Source organism: Mustela putorius, unplaced genomic scaffold (genome assembly GCF_011764305.1).
Source record: "Mustela putorius furo isolate JIRA1106 unplaced genomic scaffold, ASM1176430v1.1 tig00003834_pilon_pilon_pilon, whole genome shotgun sequence".
Lineage (NCBI taxonomy): Eukaryota > Metazoa > Chordata > Mammalia > Carnivora > Mustelidae > Mustela > Mustela putorius.
The window spans coordinates 84324284-84351194 of NW_025421987.1; the positions used below are offsets into that span (position 1 = coordinate 84324284).

General features: G+C 43.5%; 2 protein-coding genes across 8 annotated transcripts in view; one reads left to right on the top strand and one right to left on the bottom strand.

Moving 5' to 3' along the window:
- The window catches only part of MCF2L2 (MCF.2 cell line derived transforming sequence-like 2), a 247975-nt gene that overhangs the window by 67005 nt on the left and 154059 nt on the right, over positions 1–26911 (bottom strand). The gene's annotated exons all lie outside the window — the stretch shown is intronic.
- Positions 5956–25393, top strand: B3GNT5 (UDP-GlcNAc:betaGal beta-1,3-N-acetylglucosaminyltransferase 5). 5 transcript variants are annotated; one of them, XM_004745086.3, is made up of 3 exons: positions 5956–6388; positions 10655–10768; positions 21483–25393. In XM_004745086.3, exon 3 carries the CDS (start codon positions 21804–21806, stop codon positions 22935–22937), a length of 1134 nt encoding a protein of 377 aa, XP_004745143.1. In that variant the 5' UTR covers positions 5956–6388; positions 10655–10768; positions 21483–21803; the 3' UTR covers positions 22938–25393. The 5 variants fall into 5 exon arrangements, with proteins under 5 accessions (XP_004745143.1, XP_004745142.1, XP_004745144.1 ...); XM_004745085.3 differs by having other exon boundaries at positions 10655–10761; XM_004745087.3 differs by lacking the exon at positions 5956–6388 and adding an exon at positions 6518–7219 and having other exon boundaries at positions 10655–10761.

Consider the following 26911-nt stretch of genomic DNA (forward strand, 5'->3'; position numbering starts at 1 on the left):
TGTGTCATACTTTCATTTCTGTTTAAGGACGAATATCTTTAGTTGTTTGCATATATTACATTTTGCTTATCCTTCTGTTGATGCATACTTAGGCTCCTTTCACCTTTGGCTCTTGTGAATAATGCTGCTATGAACATTGGTGTGCAAGTCTCTGACTGTCTGCTTTCAATTCTTTGAGGTATATGTCCAGAAGTAGAAACACTGGGTCATACGATAATTCTATTTTCAACTTTTTGAAAAACCACCACACTGTTTTCCACAGTGACTATACCACTTGACATTCCTGCCAGCGATGCACCAGGCTTCTAATTTCTCCACATCCTGGTGAACTCTTGCCATTTCCCTTTTTAAAAAAAAATGATAGCCTGCCTAATGGATATGAAGTAGAGTTGTTTTCTTAATGTGTGTATTTCTTTAATCCGTTCAACACCTGAAAAAGAGCTCCTCCAGGGCATATACCCTGTTTCATTTACCCTTGTTCACCTGCCTTATAAGTAGGTAAATTCTCAATAAATGTTTATCAAATGGATGAACAGTAGAGTTAAGGAACAATTCTGTGAGCAAGAGTAGGTACTAATTGTCATTCATATTTTGCAGAAGAGGAAATTGGGACCCAGAGCATTACGTGACTTGATTGAGGTCAAACTGCTGGCAAGGTGCTGCCATGGAGGTCAAGTCCAGGCCCTCTAGCTCTACAGCCAGTGACAGGGGAACTGATGTGCCCAGGCTGAAGTTCGGTCCACTACAATAGGACCCACTATTCTGACTCTGTAGCATGTCTCCGTAAACGACAGGCCCTACAAAGTGAGGACATAGGTAAGCAGGTTAGAGAAAAAGGGCTGGCTCAGGCCGTCATCTGTTTATGTGTAAACTTCAAGGGATCTGCCTCAAATCTCAGAGCCACGGTGCACACGCATATCAGCAATCCAACTTGAGACATCCTGAGTAAGACTTCTGGTACGCCAAGGAGATTCCTGGACTACTGCTGGTAGGAAAACCATTATTACTTCAGTTCATGGGAAAGGGCAGCCCTGGTACTAACTCCAACAGGAATATCCAAGTAACTCAATAATTTCTGGCAAAGAAAAAACTTTGAGACTGCGAATAGGCTTCCACTTCATACAAACAAAGAGAAATCTATTGCAAAAAAAGAGATTCCCAAAGGGAAAATACATATGTATAAAATAAATTTTAAAAGATCAAAAAACATTGAGAAAAGACACACTGCTTCTTCCACCTTATATACCTCTTTTGCAGACCCTTATCTCATCTGTATCTACTCAGCAGATATTCCATTATTCTATTAACCCCTTTCCTCCCAAGAGGGTTTATTTGTTTATCTGATATGATCAAAAGCATACCTCTCAGAGATATTGCTCTCTTTTCCCAGTATTCCTTAGCCCTGTACCTGCAGGATCAAATAGGTGTTGATATTGGGCTTTATGACCTTATACCACTAGACCAACCAAGACTGATTCATGAAATGTATGTTGTTTCAGATTATATGATGTGCCAAGGACTTTAGAGCTGGCCTTTTGGAAGTGCTGTTATAAGAAAAATCTCAGTATAACAAAACTGTTTCTCTTAATTAATGGTCCACTTATTTTAAGTAATACTCAATAAAAATCCCAGGCAGGCTTATAACTATCCATTAGAATTGGTTTGAGTAGGATTTGAACCACAAATAAGCACTTAGTAATTATTAACTATTAAGAAGAGGGACACAGAGGGACACCTGGGTGGCTCAGGTGGTTGAGCCCCTGCCTTCGGCTCGGGTCATGATCCCAGGGTCCTGGGATTGAGTCCCGCATCGGGCTCCTTGCTTGGCAGGGAGCCTGCCACTGCCTGTTTGTGTGTACTCTCTCTCTCTCTGACAAACAAATGAATAAGTAAAATCTTTAAAAAAAAAAAAAAAAAAAAAAGAGGGACACAGAGAATGATATTCTATCAGCACAACCAAACTTAATTTTAAGTACATTTCTAACACAAATTACTGCCTCTGGACCAGGCATGTAGCCCCTGCACCACAACCATGCTCTGTATTGTCTTCTCCTCCATCCCAGGACCCAGTCATTCTACTCAGTTTGGAGAGCTCTGCAAGGCTGGGGCAATTACCAGACAACACTCCAGATTGTCCCTAAACAAATGTCACTCATTCACTCCATTCAGATATGCTGTCCTGAGTAGTAGGTGGAGTGAGAGGCAGCCCTTGGCCTTGCACAGAACCCCACAGGCCCGGGGTGGGGCAGGAGGTGGGAGGTGCTGGTAAAGCCTATGCCAGATCTGCAGGTGGAGAGGGGAGAAGAGATGTTGAGCGAGCCCTCGTAGGGGAGTGGTAACAAGTTCACTGTCCCTGTGGCTGCCTGAGCACTGGCAGCATGGAGGGGAAACCCACGCCAGCCTCCCTTCCACTCACCACCTCCCCAGTGGTGCTCCTCCCATCAACTCTGATGGGCCAAGGAGGATCCTACAAAACAAGGCCTAGCTCCAAGACTGCTCCCACCCCTGTGGGGCCCCCAATGAGGGTAAGGTGAACACAACAGAGAAGCCTTGTATGTTGATGTGGAAGGAGCTGACCATTGTGGGGCGGGGGCTCCCCAGGGCAGATGAGAAGAGAAAGGAACAAGGTGGGTTCTGAGAATGGCCTGCGGGTGAGGGCCTCTGAGTGCCCTCAGTCTCCTTCAGTTTCCTGTTCTGGGCAGACTGACAATGGTTTCACCCAAGGACTGAGGTCCTGGAATTGAGGTAGTGTGCCGAAGGTGCCAAACCACAGAAGCAGAGGCAAGAGCTGTAAGAAAGGGGCTGGTGTGCCTTCAGTGCCTGCTTTAGGACCTTGATGGCTTTGGGAGAGAAGTACACAGAGACCTTTGTTCTGGGGGCAAAGCTTCTTGGAATGGAAATTTGAACATCTGATGAATGAAAATTCAACTTGACTGGCAGTTAATCCGCACTTACTCTGTACAGGCATGGCAGGAGGTTCTTTAAGGGAACTGGAGGTGTGTGGGATGGGGCGTCCACCCTTGAGAGGTCTCAGGACATTCAAGAACAGGGAACACAGATCCGCAGACAATTTCACAGTAACAAAAGGCCACAGACTGTTACCGACATGTCGCTTGTTGTGCTGGGTCCACTGGTGAGAAGGAGGAGGATTCTGGCCTTTGGGGCCTTTGAGTCCCATCCCTTCAGGGGCTCACTAGCATGCATTTGAACAGTCCACTTCACATGAGCTTGGCTTAAGACTGATGTGGCACATTTGAGTGGAGAAACTGGAGTTTGGAGCCCAGAATCTAGACTAGAAATAGAAATTGGGCACGAATGGCGATGGATGGGATCAGAGCAAGTGTAGACAGCAAAGAAGCCCAGAAGGATATGTATGGGGTGGGAGGGGCTGGCAGGTGGGGAGGGAGGAGGGGGCAGCCAAGGAGGGGCTGCATTATTTTTTTTTTTTTTTTTTTAAAGATTTTATTTATTTATTTGACAGAGAGAAATCACAAGTAGATGGAGAGGCAGGCAGAGAGAGAGAGGGAAGCAGGCTCCCTGCTGAGCAGAGAACCCGATGTGGGACTCGATCCCAGGACCCTGAGATCATGACCTGAGCCGAAGGCAGAGGCTTTAACCCACTGAGCCACCCAGGCGTCCCAGGGGCTGCATTATTTTCGTGGGTGACGCTCTAGTAACGGAAACTACGTTCAAAGATGCGGAGAGAAAGAAGCAGATCCTTTTAGATTGTGGACAGAGGCAGCATGAAGACCCCCTCTGCTGGCTCCTCACATGAGAAGGGCTTTCTGCAGCCTGGGCTGGGCACGAGGACAACAGCCATCCACGCAGCGCATGCAGTGGGCCCTACCCACGCTCAGTACTCCACATACGTGATGGTTTTTATATTCAGTCCTCATCGGTCCCATGTGGGCAGGAATTACCGTGAGGTGTGCAGAAGTCAGGTCCCTTGCCCAGATCCCCGGTTGGCAGGGATTGAGGTCAGGACACCACCCCATCTCTCTAGCAGCCCAAGACTCGCAGGAACCTGACTGGTTTGGGAACCCGTGGCCTGTGGGGTGTCTGAATTAACAGAACAGTATCTGTACAAGGTCTGTGAGGGAATTTCTTATTTAAGAGAGTCCAGAAGGTACAAATTGAAGTTAAATGAGTCAAGCCTGGCACCATGTCGGTATGCTTCAGCTGTGTTAGCCATTAAGCCAGTCAGTTATCAAATCTATTGCTGCTTTCATGATTTCAGTCAACATTCCTCTCTTCTTCAGGTCTCCTTTGTTTCTACCACTGCCAGGTTCTTTTGGAGGCAGGTGAAATTCTTCTCTGCCCGTAACTCATGATAATGTCCTGATGCCCTCCCCTCTGGCCCTCTCTCCTACATCCGCTTCCCCTCTGCTCTATCTCAGCCTTGTCTTGTCCCTTCTCAAATCTAAAATGCCGATTGTAATTCTTCTCATTTTTTCAAGTTTACCATTTTGATGGTACAGTACTTTTTCCAGTACTTTCCATAGCTCTCTAGTGTTCTGTGAAGCACATTTCTGAGAGAGAGAGAGATTTAAAGTCATTTATAAGTCTAATTGTAGTGGTCTCTGTTCATAAGCAGCTACTGTGGACACGGAGGACCGTGACAGGGTCCTTCTCTGTGCTGTCAAATCAGCATCATTGGTATCACCTAATTTAATTTCCAACTAGTTTTAGGATGTTCATATATTCTCTCCCAATAAAAGAAACATGAGTACTCTGTTCTATACCATCAAGTCTATCATCCTCTTCCTCTCCCTGTGGGGTGGGATAGGGAAACAGCCTGCAGAAAGGAAATGCTCCCAGATGGGCAAACGGCCTGCCAGGCTGCTGCCCCCTTCCCTGCATGGTGTGTGTGTGTGGGTGGGTGGAGTGTGAAACCAGAGCAGGCATTCTGGTTCACTCTGCTGGGTCCCTTCTCCCATCTACATCCTCTCCCCTCCCCCTACATCCTCTTACCAACCTCCTGACTCACTTTTGAAATCATTTCTCTGTCTGCCGTGTCTATGTGTAAATAGAATGATGTACATGAATGATTTCATGTTTTACTTTTATATGTTTTTCAATATTTGGGTCGGTTTATATTTCTTGCAGGTACAGTCCTATGTGTTCTGGCAGGTGGAACACAGGTGCTGACATCTGTGTATGTGGATCTGGTTCCAAATGACCTGAAGGGAATATAATGGTAATTGAACATTTGCACATAAATAGAACATACACATATGACAGCTGGGGGGGGTACTGTATGTGTAACCTTGATCAAGGGTTTTATTTCATACAGATAAAGAAGGGAGGTGATGCGCTGTACGAACAGTGTATCAGCTTACATATGGGTCACTGTCAGTGACTCCCTTACAAATCACATTATGTTAATATTTCTGTATATGGTCTGATATGCATATGGCACTATGATCTCTTAGCAATGCTGACTGTGCTCTATAGGTAACATATGAAAAGAATTGCATGGTTGAAAGTATGGTGAAGTGCTTAAAGAGAGCTATTACAAAACTTCCTAAAAATCGAGTTTGAAATAACAAATACAATATTGTGTTTACAGCTTCAAACTCTGATTCAGTAATCTACTTTTAACCTATTACCTGTCTTACTGCCTTAATGACAAGAAACCCAAAGTTCTTTTTTTTTAAATTTTACTGAAGTATTTAGGTTAATGTTTTGCTTTCTGTCATGTTCTGAAATATGTACAATTACAAAATCATTCAAAATATTACTTGTTAAATGATAATGTTTGTTCTATTAGGAGAAGGCTAGAACACTTGGGGGACAAGAAACCAAATCCATAAAGCATTTATTTACAATCTCTTTCCTTATCAGAAATTTATATTCTCCTGATTTTGTCCAGTTACGTGCATGAAGTATTTTGAAAAAGGGAAAACAACTCAAAGGGGCCCTTCTTGCGGATTCTGGCTCACAGTGGATCATCAAAGTTAACGATCTCAATTAACTGAAGACGCGGTAGGGTGGGTACTTCCTGGAGTCAAATACCAACAAGAACTGGCGGGGCGGGACCCATCACCTTCAGCAACAGGCCGAGTTGGCGGCGGAGGCGTGGGCCACGTTCGACTTTGGCAGTGAACACCAAAAGGTGCAGGAAACGTGCACTGGCCGTGCCGCAGGGCAGGCTCCCGGGTGCCGCACCCCCACTCTCCGCCGGGAGCCCCTGATTGGGTCCTCCCCAATCGCCGGCTCCAGCCCGCCCCCGCCCGGGAAAGGTAGCCGAGTTCAGCGCTGACTGCCCAGTCCTCGACCAATATTTAAAGCGGGCAAGTTTTGTTCTTGAGACCACCGACTTTCGCTCCGACGCCCGGAAGATAGCCGACCTCTGACTTAGGAATTTACAGAGCTGGGCTTGGACTTGGTGAGTTTTGCTTTAAGCTGTCTTCTAATTTGGACTAGGCTTGGAAGGGGGGAGGGGTGATCCCTCCCCAATTGTATTTTTAAAAAGAACCTCTGTAGGGAAGCTTAGTTTAATGTAAATTAGGGTTTTCTTCTGCTGTGAGTTAGGCCTCAGAAGCTCAAGGCATAAGTGGCGTGACAAGAGATCTTTTAAAAGACTAGCCTGCCCTTAGAACTCTTGGCTCTAAGAATGAAAATCAGATGATCAGAAAACTGCAGCTCGGTCAAAACTTACTCACCGTCTATGCATAACTGTTGTGTGTTCTGAACGAAAGGATCTTTAGTCTAACAAATTCTACTTCCTAATGAAAAGTGTCTGGAGACCAGTTTCATATGCAATTCATATGTGCGATCAATCGTAACGATTAAAAAGAAAAAATGCTCTGCAGCCCACCGCACCCTAACAGGGGCCGAAGGCCCTCGTGGATGGAAATGTTGTCTTCCCTTCCAGATCACTAAATGGGGGGAGTTCTGGCACGCTTGGAGGGGACAAGCCTCAGCTCCGCGGATGGCTGGTTCTTTGTGCCGCGGACGGGAGACCGACTCCCGTGGTCCGCAGAGAGGGCTCCCGGCCGCCCAGCCTCTGCCCCGCCCCTGGCCGGAGCGGCGGCCCCACTGCACCGCGCCTCCTCAGCGGAGCAGCTCTCGGGCTACGGCAAGGGAGACTCGGACTCTCCATTAGCTTTCTTTGGACCGGGAGAGGTCTCCGAAAGGCGGACAGGGGAAGAAAGGAGAAGGGAGCCGAGAGGAGGTGAAGGCACGCCTGCTCGCATGGGTGGCTGCAGGACTTAAGGTTGGAATGCGCTCCGGGGCCAGGGCGCACGGCTGGAGCAGACACCCGGGCCTCGGCCCTCTGCTCTGGCCGGGACCGCGAGCGGCCCAGACTCGGGAGGCCCTAACCGCCACGGGGCAGGGTTGCCCGCCGCCCGCCAGCGCGGCGGGGAAGGGGAGGGCGCATTCCCTCTCCGGAGCGTCTTTGTTCGCTCTGGCTGGCGGGCGCGGGCGCCCGGCAGCCGACACCCCGGGCCGAGTGCCGCCCGAGTGCGGCAGGTAGGTTGGGGCCCCGGAACTCCAGTTGGGGTTAAGTTTTTTGGGACCCAGCGGGTTCCTCGTCCCCCGGGGAGCTTCGGCGAGGCGGATACCGAGACGCAGCGCGGGGATACCGAAGCGGGCCGGAGCGCGGGAGCCCGCGGGTGAACACCGCGTCCTGTGGTTCCCGGATTCCGGATGGGATCCCCAATCGGGCTACCATCCCTGCGCTGCAGGGGTGAATTCGGGTAGAAAGCCTGTGTCGGGCTGGAAATTAGGAAGCCGCCAGATTGGGGAAACTTTCGGCGAGTTACCGACTAGGAAAATGCAGACAAGGAAGTGGGCAGGCAGAGGAAACTGGGAAAGGAGACCTCTTGTTACTGGTAGGTCTTGGCCATTCTATTTTAACAGCCGAATTTTATTTTGTAACCTGAAGTTACAGCCGGTTGCTTACCCAAATACAATATAGGTCAAAGTAGTAGCTTTGCATCTGATTCTAACCACACAACCTATATTTTGTCTTATCCAGTGTTGGTTTTCATAGGTTATGGGTCATGTTAAAGGGACACCGATGTTGTAACTGCACAGTGTCTGCTGGTGGCTTGTGGCTCTTATTTAGGGTAATTCTCTGATGAAAGTACATCAGTTAGAATTGGACTTGTTCCTCTGTGTCTTTATTTTGGGAACTTTGCCTGGTCCCTATGGGGGAAGGGAGAGGGACGTGAGAAACTGAAATTGACCCAGAAAAGGATGCTCAAAGATAGTTGTGTTCAGTGGTAGCGCAGAAAAGAGCCCCTCTTGAACTTTCTGAAAAGGAAATTGGTGATTAGCAGCTGAAAAATTAAGTTGAGAAATTAACTTTCTCAAAAGAAACTTAATGATAGATTTTGTATCTTGTCACATGGGAGGGAGGACTGCTTTATTTGTTCAACTCTTTTTTAATTATTATTTTAAAGCAAGATAAATTCGATACCTGAAAGGTTTACATTAGAAACTTCGTATGACCCTTCTGTCTCCTGCTCCTTCTCTCTGTCCCTTCCCCTTCTCCTACAAGCCCCCTCCATTTATTGAGCACTGGGAGGCTAAAGCTGAGGCTGACTCCCTCCAACTCACCTCATTTCCCCTGGGGCTCACCCCCAACACCTTCTGATGGGGATGGGCCTTATGACAGGGAGAGTTCAGGCTAACGCTCAGAGAAGCTGTTTCCTAGGAAGTGAGAAATGAAGGGTGGTTATGAGGCATTTTGGTGCTATTACACACAAATGACTTGCCCAAACAAAAAAGTCCCCAAAACCTCAGAATGTAGAGAATAATTTTCAAAATAAACTGCAGGCTCTAGCAAGTAAAAACGTCACATTATATTTCCTTAAAATGGAGATCAATTTCCCCTTTTATAAAAGATTGATTCAAATAAAAAGATTGTAGGAAAGTGAAATAACTTTCTAATTCTTAAATATAGAACAGCTTGAATAATAACTCTTGGGTTTTGAAATGGGTCATCTTTTAAAATGGGTCACTTTGGCTGGACTCATTGCACTTGGTGACTTTCAAATTGTAGGTAGAGTTCTTTCTCAGGACCAACTGCCCCATAATCTACAAAACAGAATATTAGGATGTTATAAGAAAGAAACTGGGAGAAATTCAGAAGGAAGTGGTCTCTTTTTGAAGTAACATGTATCCTATCTTTTTGGAATTTTGTACATGCTCAACTGAATTGCCCTAAGCTTTGCATTTTATAGCACATTAAACTTTTTTTGGAATATTTCCATAGCCATTATTTTATTCCATTGTTAGAATAATCTTGTTAGGAGCTGCATATATTGTGTTTATGTTCCAGAAATTAAGGCACAACAAATTATTATAAGAGCTCTTCCATTTGCGAGCAAAGATTAAGCCAGAACGATGCAAATCCAGGATATTTTTCTTTTTCTTTTTTTAAGAGTTTATTTATTTGACAGACAGAGATCACAAAAAGTAGGCAAGTGTTGAGAGGGGGAAGCAGGCTCCTTGCTGAGCAGAGAGCCCGATATAGGGCTCTATCCCAGGACCTTGAGACCATGAACCCAGCTGAAGGCAGAGGCTTAAACCACTGAGCCACTCAGGCACCCCCCAGGATATTTTTCTTGTATTATGCATATATATATATATATATATATATATATATATGGTATAAGAATCTTCATACTGAAAGGTATGAAGTATATATATACACATATACTGAAAGATATGAAGTGTATATATATATATATATATAGGAAGTATAAGAATCTTCATACTGAAAGGTAAGAAGCTTGATGAGGTGAAATGTAAACTCAGAATAAAAAAAAGTGATTTTTTATTTTTCAATGCTGAAAGTTTAGAGACTGGCTTTTATCTATAACTTATTTTTTAAACTTTGTTTATATTCTGTAGTAAAGGCTTTGATGCTGGAAGACAGTTTTCTACAGAAAGGAATGTTCTACCATGTCTGTAGGCAATAAGCCCCTAAAAGTCCAAGTTCGAAATATTATCACACAGCTTAGATCCACCTAAAATTTCATATTTTATCTCTTTATTCCTTTTCCTACAATTTTTTCTGCAACTTTTTGATAGTGCTCTAGACAGAGCAAGTTAAAAAGCTGACTCAGCTTGGGTTTCCTCCATAATTTACAGGGCCTTATAATTTTTTGGCTGTGTCATCTTTGTAGAAATTCTTTTTTTTCTTTTCAAGTGCTTGTGGGAGCCATATTGTTCTTTCCTATCAATGATGATGGAAAGGCATGTTCAGCCAATTAGTAATGATACTACTGTTCTCAGTCTCACCAGTACTTGGGATGTGTTAAGTGCCCCTTAGCAATCAGATCAGTATTTCTAAAAACTTGTATCTAATAAATATTTTTTGAGAACAATATTAGTGTATAGCTTATCATTTTGAAAGGTGATTAACCCCTAAAGAACATTAGCTACTGACTAATGGTATTGACATGGTACAAATGTATGAACAATTTCTAGAGAGAGGAAATTAGCATAGATTTGAACACCTGATTTAGACGACACTTTGTCAAATAAATGGTCTCAAATGATCCTCAGAAAAGACTGTGGCACATTGTTTAGAGTGAAGTCAAACTCATGTCACCAGTAAATGGAAGCAACAGAATATGTCTACCTTTGTTCATCTTCTAAAACTCTTTTGGTTTTTCTACCCATGTGCCTCAATCAGGTCTGGATTCCACATTGCACCAGAACACCTGCTTACTTCACTAGGAGGTTCCACACTGGAAACATCTCGGAAGCCTTCCCTGCATCCTGCCTGTGGCCTACTACACAGTATGTGGTAAATTCATATTTGTTGAATTAATTAAATGTAGGCATTACCTACTTTTGGGGCTATTCCACCTAATGCCTGCAACAGGTAGATATTTAAATAAATGTTACTAATCTATTATAAGAAATGTTGATTGAGACTGGAATGTTAAATATACATCTTGTATTTTACACCATCATTTTTTGTATTCTGTAAACTCTCAGTCAAATGTTATTTCCAAATACAATAGAATAGGACATATGAACTGCCATTGGACAAGAAGCCTGTATGTCTAGCTCATAGGTTTATACCAGATTATGATGTCACCCTATTTTTTTTTTAAGATTTTATTTATTTTTATTTAGAGAGGGAGCATGTGTACAGTAAGCAGTGGGCGTGGGGGAGGAACAAAGGGAGAGGAAGAATCTCAAGCAAACTCCATGCTGAGCATGGAAGTCCACTGCAGGGCTCCGTCTCATGACCCTGAGATCATGACCTAAGCCAAAATCAAGAGTCACACGCTTAACTGACAGAGCCACCCAGGTGCCCCGTTACCCTATTGTTAAATCACTGTTTTTCATATCATAATATTACCTCAGATGTGCCTTTCATTTCATCCAATACTTATTCATCAAATAGTTGGACTCTCTGAGTCCTGTACTTTTTACTCTCCTCTCCTTCCCTCCTCACTTCTTGACCCCCTTCTGCCCTTAAATCCCCCAGTCTTCTTTGTGGAGGGAAGATTTTCTGCACCCAAAAGACACAAACTCACAGTCGCTTTTGCCTATTCTCCTATGCTACTGGGACCAAGAAAAAGGAGGAGGGAAAACTGAGACAGAAGGTTAAAGAAAGGGTGGGTTACCAAGAGAGTGAGAACAAGCTCTGACAAAAGGCAGGTGATAGTAAAATGTAAATGACTCCAGACTTCAGGGAAGCAGATTCTTTGCCTTGGTGGGTGCTTCTCTTGGCCCTGCGCCTCTCACGTCCCTGTCCTCCCATCCTGATGGACGCTGTAGGAAAAGCAGCTGGCCAGTGCCAGGGAGGAAGGCAGGTGCAGAGCTCAAGGACGGGACCTCCTGGAACCCATCAGCTGCTTCTGAGCTTCCACAGATTCTGGAATTAACCCATCAGCTGCTTCTGAGCTTCCACAGATTCTGGAATTCTGAAGGTTACGTGGTCAGCCCCATGTCTGGGTGCGATGCCTCAGTTTCTCCTGCAACACAGGGAGGGCTTTCTCCCTCATAGGTTGCTGTGAGGCTTAAAGAGTCTCTATAGAACTTAAAGCACTCAGAACAGAGCCCAGAGCACTGTAAACACTCTTAGGCTAGCAACTGTTGCTAGAGTGGGCAAAAGGAGATATTTGTTTCTTAACTAGGCAAGAACAAAACTGACAAGAATTGTATTTAAAAGAGCAAGCGCCCTGTCCACACAAACAACTATGCCTCAGCAATCAGTACAGAAGGCCAAGCTTAGAGAAGCAAGTGTTTGACCTCCCTGAGACCTATTTTGTATTTCTGCTTTTTTGTTTCAAATTCTGTTACTGGGAATTTTCAGTCACTTTTAATGTAACTCCTCTGAAATATAATAATACTCTATAGTCCCTCACCACCAGTTTCCTTAGTGCTTGTCTTTACTTAGGGCCTGCCTTTACTTGTTTGCTCATTTGGTATTTCCTTGTCTTTTTTTTTTTCCTGTAACCGGCAAACAAATCTACACCCGTGTTTAACTTATAAAGAAACATATAATTTAGTTTATATAGATGGGGAACTTGTTACTAGATTCACACTGTGGGTTTTATAACTAATTTTTCCCTCTGTCCCACATCCATGCTTGCTACAAGTTGTAATTTAGAGTCTTTGGGTAACACTGAATCCAGAACTAACTCTGTATCATTTCTGGATAGATAACAACTCTAGATGGTTTCTGATCTCTGCCAATGGCTTCAGCTAAATTTTTATAGCTAAAGTCACAGCCACAAAAACACCTAAAGACCCCAACTGGGTAGAATTTTTCCTTTTTTATAGGCTTTATATTGGAAACACTCAAATATGGATAAAAAATAAATACCAACTGAGGGAATATTTAATTTTTCACACTTAAGATGTGAGTGGTAAATTCAAATTTGGGGTTGTTACCTTCCGTTTTGAGCAAACGGAATAGGCAGTTTGTACTAAACCGTACCCAGCTGTGTTACTTATCACCAATGACTATAATGAATTTAACTGAGAAAAATGTAGGAGAACAAATTACTGCATTTACCATAAATTTAGGGCTAAACCTGATTTCCTTTAACATGGCAGCTGGGCTCTTGAGGATTGGTCCTAGCTCTCTTTAGGGGGAATAGAGGATTAGAACAAGCCAGGAAAATAATGCTTGGAATGAAGAGCAGGAACCAAAACTGTCTCATATGGGACTATAAGTAATACAACTTTAAATATGAAGTACTCTGGCTTTTTTTTTTTTTTAAACTGATGTACTGAAGGAGCATCCTTAGTTTATAATTATACTTTTATGACCTTTAAGTTTTGTGCCCTAAATGAGTGCCTCCCCTGCCTCTCCCTGAAAGTGTGCTCTGCTGAGGGGATGGAAAGGGTTGGCGAGCCTGGGGATCCGGGAAGAGGGGGCCCACATGGGGATGAGAAGGGACAATACATGTGATGTCTTCCCCTTTTTCTGTGGGCAGGAGTGGAAGCCACAGCTAAGAGTGAGGGGCACAGACAGAGGGAGGAGATTGAGCATGGCTGATGAGGGGACTGGAGAGAGAGAGAAGGTCCAGGACAAGTGAAGGCTCCTCATACAGAATTGAGCCCTCTGCCCACAGCTCGATATCACCATCTGTAGTAACACAGTCTGCCCAGGGGGTTATGCCTCCCCTGCAGCCTGAAGGCAGGAAGGACCCGACATCTGATGTTGTTGGGGTGGAAGAGCAGGAACCAAGGAGAGGAGGGCAAAGATGCCAGACGATTCTGCATCTGAGACAGGCAGCTGGGGAAGTAGGAAGGTCAGGCGATTGTCGGATGGGTTGGGAGTGTTAGGGAGCAGGTAAGGGGTGGGCAGAGGATTCTGGGGGATTATTTAAGAGGCTGTGGTTGAAGTGCGATCAGACCAGAGAGTGGGCACTGGAATTTGAAATTTCAAAGGAAATGCAGTTCAAAGGAAATGTAGGTGAAGCCACCTAAATGACTTTCTTGCCAATAAGTTGAGTGTGTGGGAGGGTATGTGAACAAAATGGTATATCCTTCATAACATAAGGGCTCCTTAGACTTGAGTGTCGCAGGTCTACTAAGTAAGACTTGGAAATACAGTTTCTCTAAGAATAGATGTTGGTGCTCTATGACAACAATGGCCAGAAACAATGGTCAAAAACAGATGGTTGGAAGCAAAAACAGATACATTTTGAATTCAAACCCATGGGCTTTCTCTAGTTCTGTTCCTCCAGCCTTCAGGCCTCAGATTCACTGTTGTTCCTCCTGGAAGTTGCCTCCCCTACTCCACCCACCCCCATCTCTCCCCTCCTGACTCCCAGCACAGACCCCACTCTTTGCCCCAGGGCTCTCCTTCTGCTCAGAGCACCATCAGGGGCCTTAATCTTTCCTGCCCTGGGACTGTCACCCTCTACTGTTCTTTACCTCATCTTAACTTTCTATGAATTAGCCCTTGTTAAAATAGTTCCTTTTTAGGGGCGCGTGAGTGGCTCAGATAGTTAAGCATCTGCCTTTGGCTTAGGTCATGATCTCCAGGTCCTGGGATGGAGCCCTGAGCCCTGCATCTGGCTCCCTGCTCAGTGGGGGAGTCCCTCTGACCCTCCCCTTGCTTGTGCTTTCTCTGCCTTTCTCTGTTTAAAAAAAAAAAGAAAGAAAGAAAGTAAATATTTCCTTTTTAGAAGAAATAACCATCTGAAGTTTTACAGAATTTGTACAGTATTCTCTTTCATTTGTCAAACGATATTACCTAGTCCTTGAACTCAAACCTGCGCAGATAAATTGATGCCACATAAATATACGCATGCATGCACGGGCACATCAAGTAAAACACACACATGCACACAGGCGCGTAAAGTGAAATACACACAGCATTTATGTGCTCATAAAGTAAAATCAGATGCTTCCTTTTCTTCCTCCTCCCGCTCCTTCTTCCCCTGAGTTTCCTTCCTCGCGGCCCCTCTGCTCCTCTCTGGTCCTCTTAGCAGCCACCTTCCTTATGCTCAGAGCACTGTCCCCACTGCAGTCCTGCTGCCTCCTCCAGTCTCACCTGACCCCCTGGACTGCCCCACCTGCTGTCTCTCTCACACCTCCGCTCAGCACCAGCCGAAACCCGGACACGCTGTCCTCACTCCTAACTCAGGAAACCAGCTGGCCCTCCTGTGTGGCTAATGCTGGAAACCAGATGTCCCCCTTCTCCTCTCCCCCCATCCCAGGCCACTCAGCAGGGAGTGCTGGGTTTGTTTTCCTCCAAAGGGTCTTCCTCACCCCCTGACTTCCCTCCTCACTTCCACCACCCTAGACCAGGCCTCCTCACCTCCCTTTGCTTCAGTGTGAGGCCCCAAGGGAGCTGGGGTACCCATCTCCAGGCATCCCCCATCCATCCCGAGTGCCACCACCAGAGTAGTCCCTTTATATGATGCTTAGTGCATGCATACTGACAAGGCAGTTTTCGTTCAAACAAAAACTGAAACGTCTGTGACTTCTTGCTGCCCTCGGCACATGCTGACTCCTCTGCCTCATTTTCAAGGTTCCCCATAAGCGGGCCCCGATCTCTCAGCTTTCAGATACCTGCTTGTATCTCAAATATTTGTGATGTTATTTTTTTCCCTTTCTTGCCTGAAACAGATTGCTTCTTTTCCTTTAACCATCTAAATCCTGTTCATCCTCAGGCCCTCCTATGCTGCTGTCACTGATCTCTACTACCAGGGACTCGTCTTTTTTGCCTAGAGTTGGTATTGTCTAAATTAGTGCTGTGACGCTATCTGCAATTTACTGTGATCTGCTGCTTTTTGTCCTTGGAACTGATTTTTCAAGTGGGCATTCTGAGTCTTGTCTCAACTAGACTGTAGATGCTTTCAGAGAGGAGACTATGAAATACTACTGCATGACTCCCACCATGCCCAAGGCATAATGATTCTTTAGCAAATACTCACATACTTGTCGGATTTGTTGAAAGGTTGAACACTGAGGTTGTTTGATTGAACTTAAAGTATAGCCCTCACTATCGTGATTAAAACTTCAAAATTTTCATCAGGCTTTATATAGTATTTCAGGATCCACTAAAGTAGACTCAACATAGAAATGGGTTACCAGCAAGAACGAAGTAGAAAAAAAAATCAGGGGTCATCTAGGGTAACTTGTAGTCCCTAGTTGTTTCTGGAAGAGTTTAAAGAGTTCTCTTGTGAAGAAATATTCTTGAGTAACTGTGGGGCACAGCTCCCAGACTGAAGAGCATTTGGGGTACTGTCAGCCACCTTCTTTTCTAATATTCCTATTCTTTATTCTTCTGGCTACTCCTCTCTATTAGGAAAGAGAATACCAAGAGAATCTTCCCCTTCTTTTTAGTCCAAATAGAAGCAAACCCAAGTTATAGTCCAAATATTTGTGTACAGGTCTTGCTCAATGGAGGAATGGGGTTACATCCCAGTAAACCCACTGTAAGTTGAAAATACTGGAAGTCAAAAAAGCATTTATACACCTAAACCACCAAACAGCATCGCTTAGCCTAGCCTAACTTAAATGTGCTCAGAACATTTATATTAGCCTACAGTGGGGCAAAAGCATCTAACAACAAGTGTATTAGATACGAAAATGCTGAATAGCTCATGTAATTGAGTACTGTAGTGAAAGTGAGAAAGAGAATGGCTGTAAGTGTAGTGCTTGTTTACCCTCATGATTGCCTAGCTGACTGGGAGCTGCAGCTCACCGCTGCGGCCCAGACACTATCATATGGCATATCACTGGCCTGGGAAACCATCAAAATTCCCAATTTGAAGTATGGTTTCTACTGAGTGCATGGTGCTTTCACACCATCATAAAATACAAAAATTGTAAGTCGGGGACTGTCTGTATTTACCTCTGAGCAGTTCTTTGTCCTGTTCTCTCCTATGGTCTTTCTTGTTTCCTCTTCCCAGCAAGACTCTGAAGTCATCTGTAATTTTTCCATCCCCTAGATAACAATACATTGATGTTCACCCCCAGTCTGCAGATGAAGTCATGAACTCAGAGTGCAGGGAGGGTGGCTGAGTTGCACAGTGAACCTGGCCCCCAGCACGGGTGGCCGTGGGGCTTGCAGCCTGGGGCCTGGTCCCTGCGCTGCGCACTGTGCACACAAAGGAAGCTGCAGGCACAGCATTCTGGCAGGCTGGTTCCTGAGCTCACAGGCATTATCTGGCTCCTCTGTTCCCCGGCAGGCCCAGCATTTTCTCTCCAGCTCCGGCAGGCCTGTGGGTTTCTCTGTGGTGGCCTCCCCTCCCTTTGGAGCCGGAAGCTAGAAGATGTGTTTGCGACAAGCCTGAAGGCTCTGTGTGAAATGGGAGAGGGGAGTCCATGAGTGTGTGGGGTGCCCACCGGCAAAGCCAGGGCTGGCGGGCATCGCTCTTTGGTTCTGATTCGTGAATTCAGACCATGGAAGGGCCTTTTGCTTCTGGTGGGGCAATGCTGCCTAGGGACTATGTTCGATTTGGAGGAGTTTGGGGGTTCTTTTGTTATAAAAGTGAAGCTGGGTACTGCCAAAGAGCAGTTCACCTTTCCTAATCGTCCCCTCATCAGATCAGTCCTATCAGTGGGCTTTGGTTATGACTGGTATAAATGACAGCTAAACAATTCAAGCTGCTGAGGTGGGAGGAATCTTGTTTTAGAATTGCATGTGCTGTTCTGAACCTAAGTAGTGTGGGTTGTTGGCTTTGCAACAGGTTCTTTGTCGTTTTTTTAGAAACTGTTTTGACTCTTTGAGATCAGTGGGGAACAGATGAAGAAATATAGGGAAATAAGGTAAATACACATGTATCAGGGGTGGGAAGCAGGGGTATACATACATGTTCTAGGCTGGTTGCTAGAATGCCTGCTAGCAGCAGAACACACCAACCAAAGGAGTAATAGGCCCCATTCATTGGAGAGATACTAGGGCCTCTGTGAGTCAAGTGTTTATGTGGGTGTTGGAGGAGTCAGGCCTGTGGGTTGATTGTCTAGCAAGAAGCTCAGAATTGTAAACAACTGGGAATAGGTGCAAAGCGAGCTGACATTGCAACATTATGAGTGCAGCTTCTCAGAAATGAGAAGCTGGTTTTGCCTGCATTTCCAAAGGTTACTCTGTGTGTCTTGCCCAGGGTCTGTTGGAATAGAAACTGCAGATTAGTCTCAATTGATAATTTTCTTAAAATTCTTAAACAGTTAGGGGATCTTAAAATCTGCCCTTAAGAATTCTCTGCTGCTTTACATTAAACGTCCAGTTCTAGAGGCAGAAGGGGATATCTGCCCTCACAGGGGGACCCTTATCTAAGTGAGCATTATTAAGACCAAGAGGAAATGTCCCCTCCCTCCTGAATGAAAGTGATTCGGCGAAGTTTAGGCAGATGCCACCATCAGAAACTGATGTTTCCCACTGTCTTTTCCATTCTACTCTAGAGGATTCGGTCCACCAAGACCAGCCAAACCAAGAGGGAAATTACTAATTCTGATCTATCCCTTGCTCTTTTGATGGTAAAGCACACACACACAAAATACATTTTACATTACAACCTGAAGCCACATATATATAAAACTGAAAGTTTCACAAAATGATACTTAAACTACTTTCAGTGCATTATGCCATTCTCTATTTTGTTCTTTCTTTTCCTTTTCCTTTTTTAAATACTGGTTGTGACTTCCTCAGAGGCACTAGCAAGTTTTAAAATCTATACCCTATGAGATAAGATGATTATCTCTGGACAAAGTCTCCATGAGGGTTGGCTCTGATCTCCCATACTCCTTGGACTTTTGCATGCCTGGTCTTTGCTGTTATCAGCCCAACACGGAGTAACTTTGGCAGATAGGTAACACAGCTGTATGTAAAGGGCCAGAAGCTGGGAAGGAATTCCCATAGCCAGAGTTAGCCCAGCAGAGCAGGGTGCTCTAAATGTATGCAGTGGTTTTATAGCATGGCCGAAGGGCAGGGGACTTGAGGTTGAGATCTTTGAGCACAAATGCAGAGCCTTTTTCCTGGGGCTTGTGATGTAGGCTCAGCCATGCAGCCAGCCTGGACTGAGTGGAGCTTGCGTGCGTGGTCTTTTCCCCCGTCAGTCTGAAGCTCAGGAGACTGATATGTTAACCCTGAGGGGAGAGAGTACTTCTCCAGGCAAAAGGATGTATCTTACTTCAGATAAGCCATGGGGGACAGAGTACTTGAGGACAGGAGGTGCTGTCTCCTAGTCATGAAAGAAAGGGGAGGACATGTGACTGACTGGGCCTCCTGAGCCCAGTTCTTCCCAAGTGACCAGCTGTTTGAGTGAAGGATGTCTCCACCCCCACCATGGTTCTTTGTACCACCATTCAGAGAATGCCTACCAGGTCAGACACTGACCTGCATGCTGAGGGCAGGGTGTCTTCGACATCGTGCCCTAGTCACAGAGTTCACAGTGTAATTGGCAGAGACAGTTAAATTTAAAACGTCAGTCTGGGAAGATGGGTACAAGAATGTGCTGTAGTAATACAGGAAGCCTCATATTTGGTAGTAGTGCTGGAGGGTGTCTGCAATTCTGACTTCCCAGAAAAGGATGCCTATAGAATTTAGTGAAGATTATAGTATACTACTTATTAGCAAAGAGAGCAGGGCTCAGCAGGCCACAGGACTGTGGGTACAAAGGCTGTCACGTGTGAACTAGCAAGCATGGCTGAGCTTCCAGCCAGCACTCTGGTACTGACAACTGTTAGAGAGAGCATCTGAAGGGGGTGAAGGAGCTCAATTAGTCTCATGGTTAGATCTGAGTTTTATTTTTATTTATTATTTTTAAAAGATTTTTATTTATTTATTTGACAGAGAGACAAAGAGACTGTGAGAGAGGGCACGCAAGCAGGGGGAGCGGGAGAGGGAGAAGCAGGTTTCCCGCCAAGCAGGGAGCCTGATGAGGGGCTCCATCCCAGGACCCTGGGATTATGACCTGAGCTGAAGGCAGACACTTAAAGACTGAGCCATCCAGGCACCCCTCGATCTGAGTTCTAGAAAGGTCACTCTAGGGTAGCGGATGGGTCAGTCTGGGATTGTTCTGGCTGCTGCATTCGTCTGGGTGAGAGGTGATGATAACAGGAAGAGGTGAAGAGAGATTTAGAAGAAGCAATTCACAGGATTAAGTAACTGGCTATGGAATGGAGGAAGAGGAGAACTTTCAGATTTCTGGCACAGATGCATGAACTGTAGTCAGACACAAAGAAAGAGAAAATGGCAACAGTGGGTGTTAGGGGAGAAGACCATAGAAGGGGTAAGAAATGGCACTGGATTGTCCCTGTGTGCAAGGTAATTATCTGTCTACCTCCCTCTATCTGTATTTCTGTGAATATTCCCATTTAACTTGCATAAGGACTGAGTTAAATGGGGTCATCCCAGTCTTTCAGATTCCTGGATTAGGTGCACGCCACAGGGCAGCGGGAGAGCCAGCGCTGGTGTACACATTGCCAGATTACAAAGACAGTGCTCTTTGGCTATAACCCTGTGCCTTCCTGGTTTGAATGTACTAAATTTGAGATGCCTGTTGAGCTTCCAAATGAAAAAGGAGGAAGAGGACTATATAGATGTGGGGCTCACAAAGTTATTTTGGTTTGAGAGAGTTTGGGCTGTGCTTTTGAAAATGTATCTCGACTCCCTGATTTACAAACCTTGATTTTTTTGAAACAAAATCTTATTCTTATTCCTGTCTTGTCTGGAAGCTTTAATGAATTTTAACTGTTATGAACTTTCTTTTCATCATTCATCTATTTTGCCTTGAACTATATACAGGCATAATCTTGGAGACACAGCAGGTTTGGTTCCAGACCAATCACAATAAGGCAAATATCATGATAAAGCAAGTCAAATGAATTTTTTGATCTCCCAGCACATATAGAAGTTAAGTTCACACTATACTGTGATCTGTGAAGTATGTCTAAAAAAATGTACATACCTTAATTAAAAAATACTTTATTGCTAAAAAATGCTAACCATCATCCGAGTCACAGTCACCTGATCACAGATCACCGTTACAAATATAATAACGAAAACATTTGAAATACTATGAGAATCACTGAAACGGGACACAGAGACACGAGGAGAGCAAATGCTGTTGGAAAAATGGCAACCCCTTGCTTGACGCAGGGTTGCCACAAACCTTCAACTTGTAAGAAAGGTGTTGTGCCCTAAAACCAGGGGTCCCCACTGCTCCTTTCATCCTGGCTGCTCTGCAGATCAGTATATTCCTGGACACACCCACGTGAGATTGTGAACTTCAAGTGTATAGGCTCATAGCCATTTGGGAGGCTTTTTATTTTTTAAGGTTAAGATGAGGAAAGGGCCTCCGTATGCTGAAGGGGAAGACAGTAGGGAGTCAATGGTTCTTTCCCTTTCCCTAGCCTCCTCCTGCCCCCGCCAAGAAACAAACATCCGTATGCCCCTGCTAAACACGAGCTGCCTTATCACCTACTGTCCACATCTGGCACGTTACATTTCATTTTGAAGAACGAAAAGTCCTTTCTTCCTTTTTGGTCACTCTCACCCATTCACTTGGCATCTTTTCTCTTCCTGACTCTAACAGGTGGCACTTTACTCTCACAGAAGGAAGCCCATGGACTAGTGACACGAGGCCTGTCACCTAACTCAGTGAAGGATGCCGGTGTGGAAACACTCTGATGGGCTGGTGTCCTCCTCCTTCTGCGTGTTCCACTCTTTCGCAATCTCAGAAAAAATGGTATGAAAAGACAATATTTTGTGACACAAGAAGCTCCTACTTTTCTAATGATGGACGTGTATTAAGATGGACATCTGTTCTACACGATACCAAGTTCTATGGTCTCGAAGGAGCAAGCGCCCATTTAAAACCAAGCCTAAGTAAAAACGGAGCTGCACGGATGTCAGAATGTTTGTGAGTGGCAGACGAGTAAAGAAATGGCAGTTCGTTCAGTTATTTGCCACTTGTTTTATACTAAGCCTCATGTTTTTTTGGGGACCCATCGATAATCACATTGTGAGCCATATGAAGTCCTACTCTTACAGATACCTCATAAATAGCTATGACTTTGTGAATGATAGCCTGTCTCTTAAGCATAGTGTGGATGGGGCGACTCGCTACCAGTACCTGATTAACCATGAGGAGAAATGTCAGGCACAAGACATCCTCCTGTTACTGTTTGTAAAAACTGCTCCTGAAAACTACAATCGACGTTATGCAATTAGAAAAACGTGGGGCAATGAGAAGTACGTTCAGTCCCAACTTAATGCCAACATCAAAACTCTGTTTGCTTTAGGGACACCTGCTAACCCACTGACGAGAGAAGAACTGCAGAGAAAACTGGTCTGGGAAGATCAAGTGTACAGTGATCTAATCCAGCAAGACTTTGCTGATTCTTTCTATAATCTTACTCTTAAATTACTTCTGCAGTTCAGTTGGGCAAACAGCTTTTGTCCTCATGCCAAATTTCTTATGACAGCTGATGATGACATATTTATTCATATGCCAAATCTTATCAAGTACCTTCAAAGTTTAGAAAAAATTGGTGTTCAGGACTTTTGGATTGGTCGGGTTCATCGCGGAGCTCCTCCTGTGAGAGACAAACGCAGCAAATACTATGTCCCTTATGAAATGTACCAGTGGCCGGCTTACCCTGACTATACTGCTGGAGCTGCCTACGTGATCTCTGGCGACGTAGCCGCCAAAGTCTACGAGGCGTCACAGACACTTAACTCTAGTCTTTACATAGATGATGTGTTCATGGGCCTCTGTGCCAATAAAATGGGGATAGTACCACAACACCATGTGTTTTTCTCCGGGGAAGGGAAAACTCCTTATCATCCCTGCATCTATGATAAAATGATGACATCTCATGGACATGTACAAGACCTTCAGGACCTCTGGAGGGATGCCACAGACCCCAAAGTCAAAACAATTTCAAAAGGGTTTTTTGGTCAAATATACTGCAGGATAATTAAGATAGTTCTTCTCTGCAGACTGACCTCTCTTAACACGTATCCTTGTAGGGCTGCCTTTATCTAATGGTACTTGAATGTTGTATGTTTTCACTGTCACTGAGCCAAACCTGGATGAAAAAACTTTATGTATTTGTTGATACCTTAAGTAAAATGAGTATGAAAAAATGAAGAAATATTTTGAAAACCCAGTCTATCAAAATGTTTCTTTGATTCTAGAAGCTATTCAGTGTAACTTATCTACTTCATGGCCCAAATTCATTTCAAGGAATTTATATTTAAAAAAGGTTTATGGAGACAAAACTAAAGGGAAACTCAAGTTCTTACTCGATGCCACATGTATATTTGAGGCATAGAGAAGTTGTTAAGGTGCCTTGGTGTTAGAGTAAGTGCTTTTGGAAAATACTAAGTGAATGTAAAGTACAACATTTCAAAGAAATTAGTATGTAGTCAGACCAGATTTACAAATTAGTTTTCACTGGAGAGCACGTGACTGGGGGAGATGGGAGCAGCAGAGGATTGGCATAGGAGAAAGTACTTGAACCTGAAAAGAAAGTTCCTGTTCTTCAGAGGGGACTTAGAAAAATGTACACAATTTCTTTAGAAACAGCCAAATCAATCATTGTCACATCCCTGTAGCTAACTTACCTAGATAGTATTAGAATCATTTAAAATATATTTATATCTTTTTTCAAAGTGTAATGTGAAATATGAGCTGTCATTCGCTCTGGCCTAACTGGTACTTCATGTGAATTTTTTGATTATTAGAAATGACACAAAACATGGGCAGTTTATTGCTCACAAGGTCTTTATCTAGGGAGAAATCATTGTTCATTCAAATCAGCCAATTTTAATGAATTTTTCAGCTGGTTTTTAAATATTCAATATCAGCCTGTCTTTAAGGTAGTTTTTTTGAATGTAGTTTGCAGAGAGGAATATAATAATGGAGAGGACTTCAAAAAGAAAGAACATTAAATGCCTCTTTTCTCCTTTTCTGTAATTTATAAAATAAAATTCTTAGTGTGTAAATTATTGTGACGATGACGAAAATTAGCCTACCCCTCCCCAACAACATCTCCTAAACCGCAGTACTTTGTCAGAATCTAAAATCAAGAGTATTCAGCATCAAATCAAAGCTATCCTACCTTAAAAAAAAATAAGTTCTTTCATCAAAATGATTATCAGAGGTGTCATCAATTTTGAAATACCTCACAGTGGAAAGCAGAACGAAGTGATAGAAATGTCACCAGAATGAGGTTTAAAATATTTGCAAAGCTTCCTATTCAAAGAGATGTGGCTGAGCTCTGAAAGGGTAAGTTGCGTTCATCTCACAGGGCATGATAGAAATGTGGTCATGATGCAAAACCTCCCCTCACTACAGAAAGAACTAGGTGACATCTATTGTCACAGGGATTATACGACGTCCAAAATGATGACTTCAGCAAAAGCAGTCAGCTGAACTGATTGTAAAACCTCTGTCTCTGCGGAGGTGACTGTTAGGGAAAACTAAGATGTCTCATTTCATTAGATGAGGTCTGAAACAGGCAGAACATAAAACTGAAAGAATTGGCAAACAATTGGAGGATGATACATACTGTAATTTTTTGCAGATAGCTTTTTAATGTTTACAGGAATTTTTTGTTAATTTTTTTTTCTATTTTGAAAATTGAGGCTTGTTTACATTGATTGCTCAGATTAATTTAGGATTTTTAACTAATGTCCAAACTACGGTGTCAACCATTCTGGGCTTGGTAGTGACTTTCAGAGTAGGTTCAATGTTTTTAGATCCTGACAGTTTCAGTTTTCTGACCAATTTTAAGACCTGTAGATAACAAAATCACATTTTGACAAAGCTGGTCTACAATTAATTTTTATTAGTTGATTCTTTAATAATCGTTTGCCTTTTGGCCATACATATCCTGGGTATCTATACTTGTAACTGTTTAAATTTTCCATTGGTTGAAAACATAAGTATCTCTCTGGCCATTGAGATGATCTTGTTTACAGCAATACTTTTGTGAAAAAATTATTTATTTGCAAAAGAGCTCCCCTCAACTGTGTTCATCTTCTTATTTTTGCTTAGAATAGAATGGAACAGATTTAAATTTAAAGGAAATATGAAGGCACTTCCTTTTTTAATAAGAAGGAAATTGCTAGATGCTTCCTTCGTTTGATTTAAAGTACTGAGAAGAATATTTGTAAATAAAAGGATTCCAGCCTTTTAAAAAAAGGAGAAAAAAATATTTTTGGTGCTCTAATGCAGGGCTGTCTCAAAAATCGTCAACAAAGGGATACTGAACTATCAGCGTGGATGGTCACTTGAGTTAGACGATGGTTGTACACAGTGTTAATGCTAAAAACTTTTTACCTCTTGGTTGGTTTGCATCTTTTTCCATATTATTAATTTTATACCAGTATGTTAAATATTTATATTATTTTGAATTTTGCTCTTGTATGGCAAAATAATTAGTGAGTTTTTAAAAATAAATCTGTGATTTCCAATAAAGAACTTGAAAATTGTCAGATGTGTATTTGCACAAACTTTTTAAACTCCTGTATGTGAACCCCATTTGTTTATATAATCAACTTGTTCTGTTTAATGTCAGGGAGGTCTGTAGTCCACAGTCTTAATCCTGTTGCTGTTTAGACCTGTTGCTGTGTCCAGGACAGAGGATTATCTTGTCCTCTCTCATGGAAACACCTAAAATGCTTCTTTAGTTTGTTAAATGACGTATGCTGGAATGTCTAAGTTCAGGGAAGTCTTTTCTGATCAATTGTTCAGGAAAGGGATGAAAACCTGCAGCTACGGGGCCATCAAACACCATTGGAAAGGGTTACATTCTCCTTTTATTTGCTATCATTACGTGTCGGAAAGTAGATTCATATTAACTCGAGTCTTTGAAAGTCAGGAACGTTCTTAGGCCTCCTTCTGTCCGAGTGCTGCTTCTGTATATTTGTACATAGTATGTTTTCCTCTGCTTTTTACCCGATTCCTGCTCAGTTCTTAGCCTAAGATACGGTGTGATTCAATCTATATACATTTTTAAAACTTGGAAGCATGCGATTTTTTTGCTTGTAGATATTCTTTTGTTCCAGACCTCAAAGGCTCCTTACTGTCTTGAGCATCAAATCTAATCTCTTCGACCTGGTCCCCAAGGCCTTATGGAATCTTCCTTTCCTTCTTGATTTCCCATAGCAGTATTTTTCCCACCGCCACTATCATGAGTGATGAATCTTATTCATGACCACACCTTGTGTAAGTTAACCAATGGACCATCGTTTCTCCTGGACCTTTTGAAGTCTTGAAACTCCAACCCTAAATGGGCTCTTCCATTAAGCATCTCTTCCTTCCAAAATACATACTTAATCACATACATTATTGTGCTACTAATTATTTCATGTGCTTTTTCCTAGCTAAAATACAAGTTCTGAAAGTAGGGACTATGCACAGTGCTATCACAGGGGGCTTAAAGTAATCCCCCGCCCGCTTAGGTGGTTAGCATCTGACTTGATTTTGGGTTAGGTCATGATCTCAGAGTCCTGAGTTCTGAGCCCCAAGTTGGGCTCTGTTCTGCACGTGGAGTCTGCTTAGGATCCTCCCTCTCCTACCGTCCCTCTCTGCCTTCCCTGCTCACTCTCTCTCTCAAAAAAAAAAAAAAAAAAAAAAAAAAAAAAAGATACACTGTCACTTAAGGACAACAGAACACATTGCCAAGAGGTGCTTTTCTGAGACAACACAAATAAAGACACTTTCAAATATGCTGATGTGGGCCATTTACTGTAACTGAGAGATAACATTTTAGTTGGTAAGAGGCCACGTCTCTCCTTGAGTACACCTTAAAGTGAAAGAGTATAAAGTAGTCTAATGAAACTAATATGGGCTTTAATCAAATGGCAAGTTCCTGAAGACTTTGGTTCATTTACTTTACAGACATATTTTGAGGGCCTGCTAAAAGCTAAGTATTATAGTCCTTGGGCACAAGAGTGGCTCATAAGTCAGTAAGTTAAATGGCGTAGATAGTGTGATGATTGCTAGAATAG

Excerpts from the sequence above, each read along its gene's own strand:
- B3GNT5 (XM_004745086.3), top strand. The coding sequence starts at position 21,804 with ATGTTTGTGAGTGGCAGACGAGTAAAGAAATGGCAGTTCGTTCAGTTA.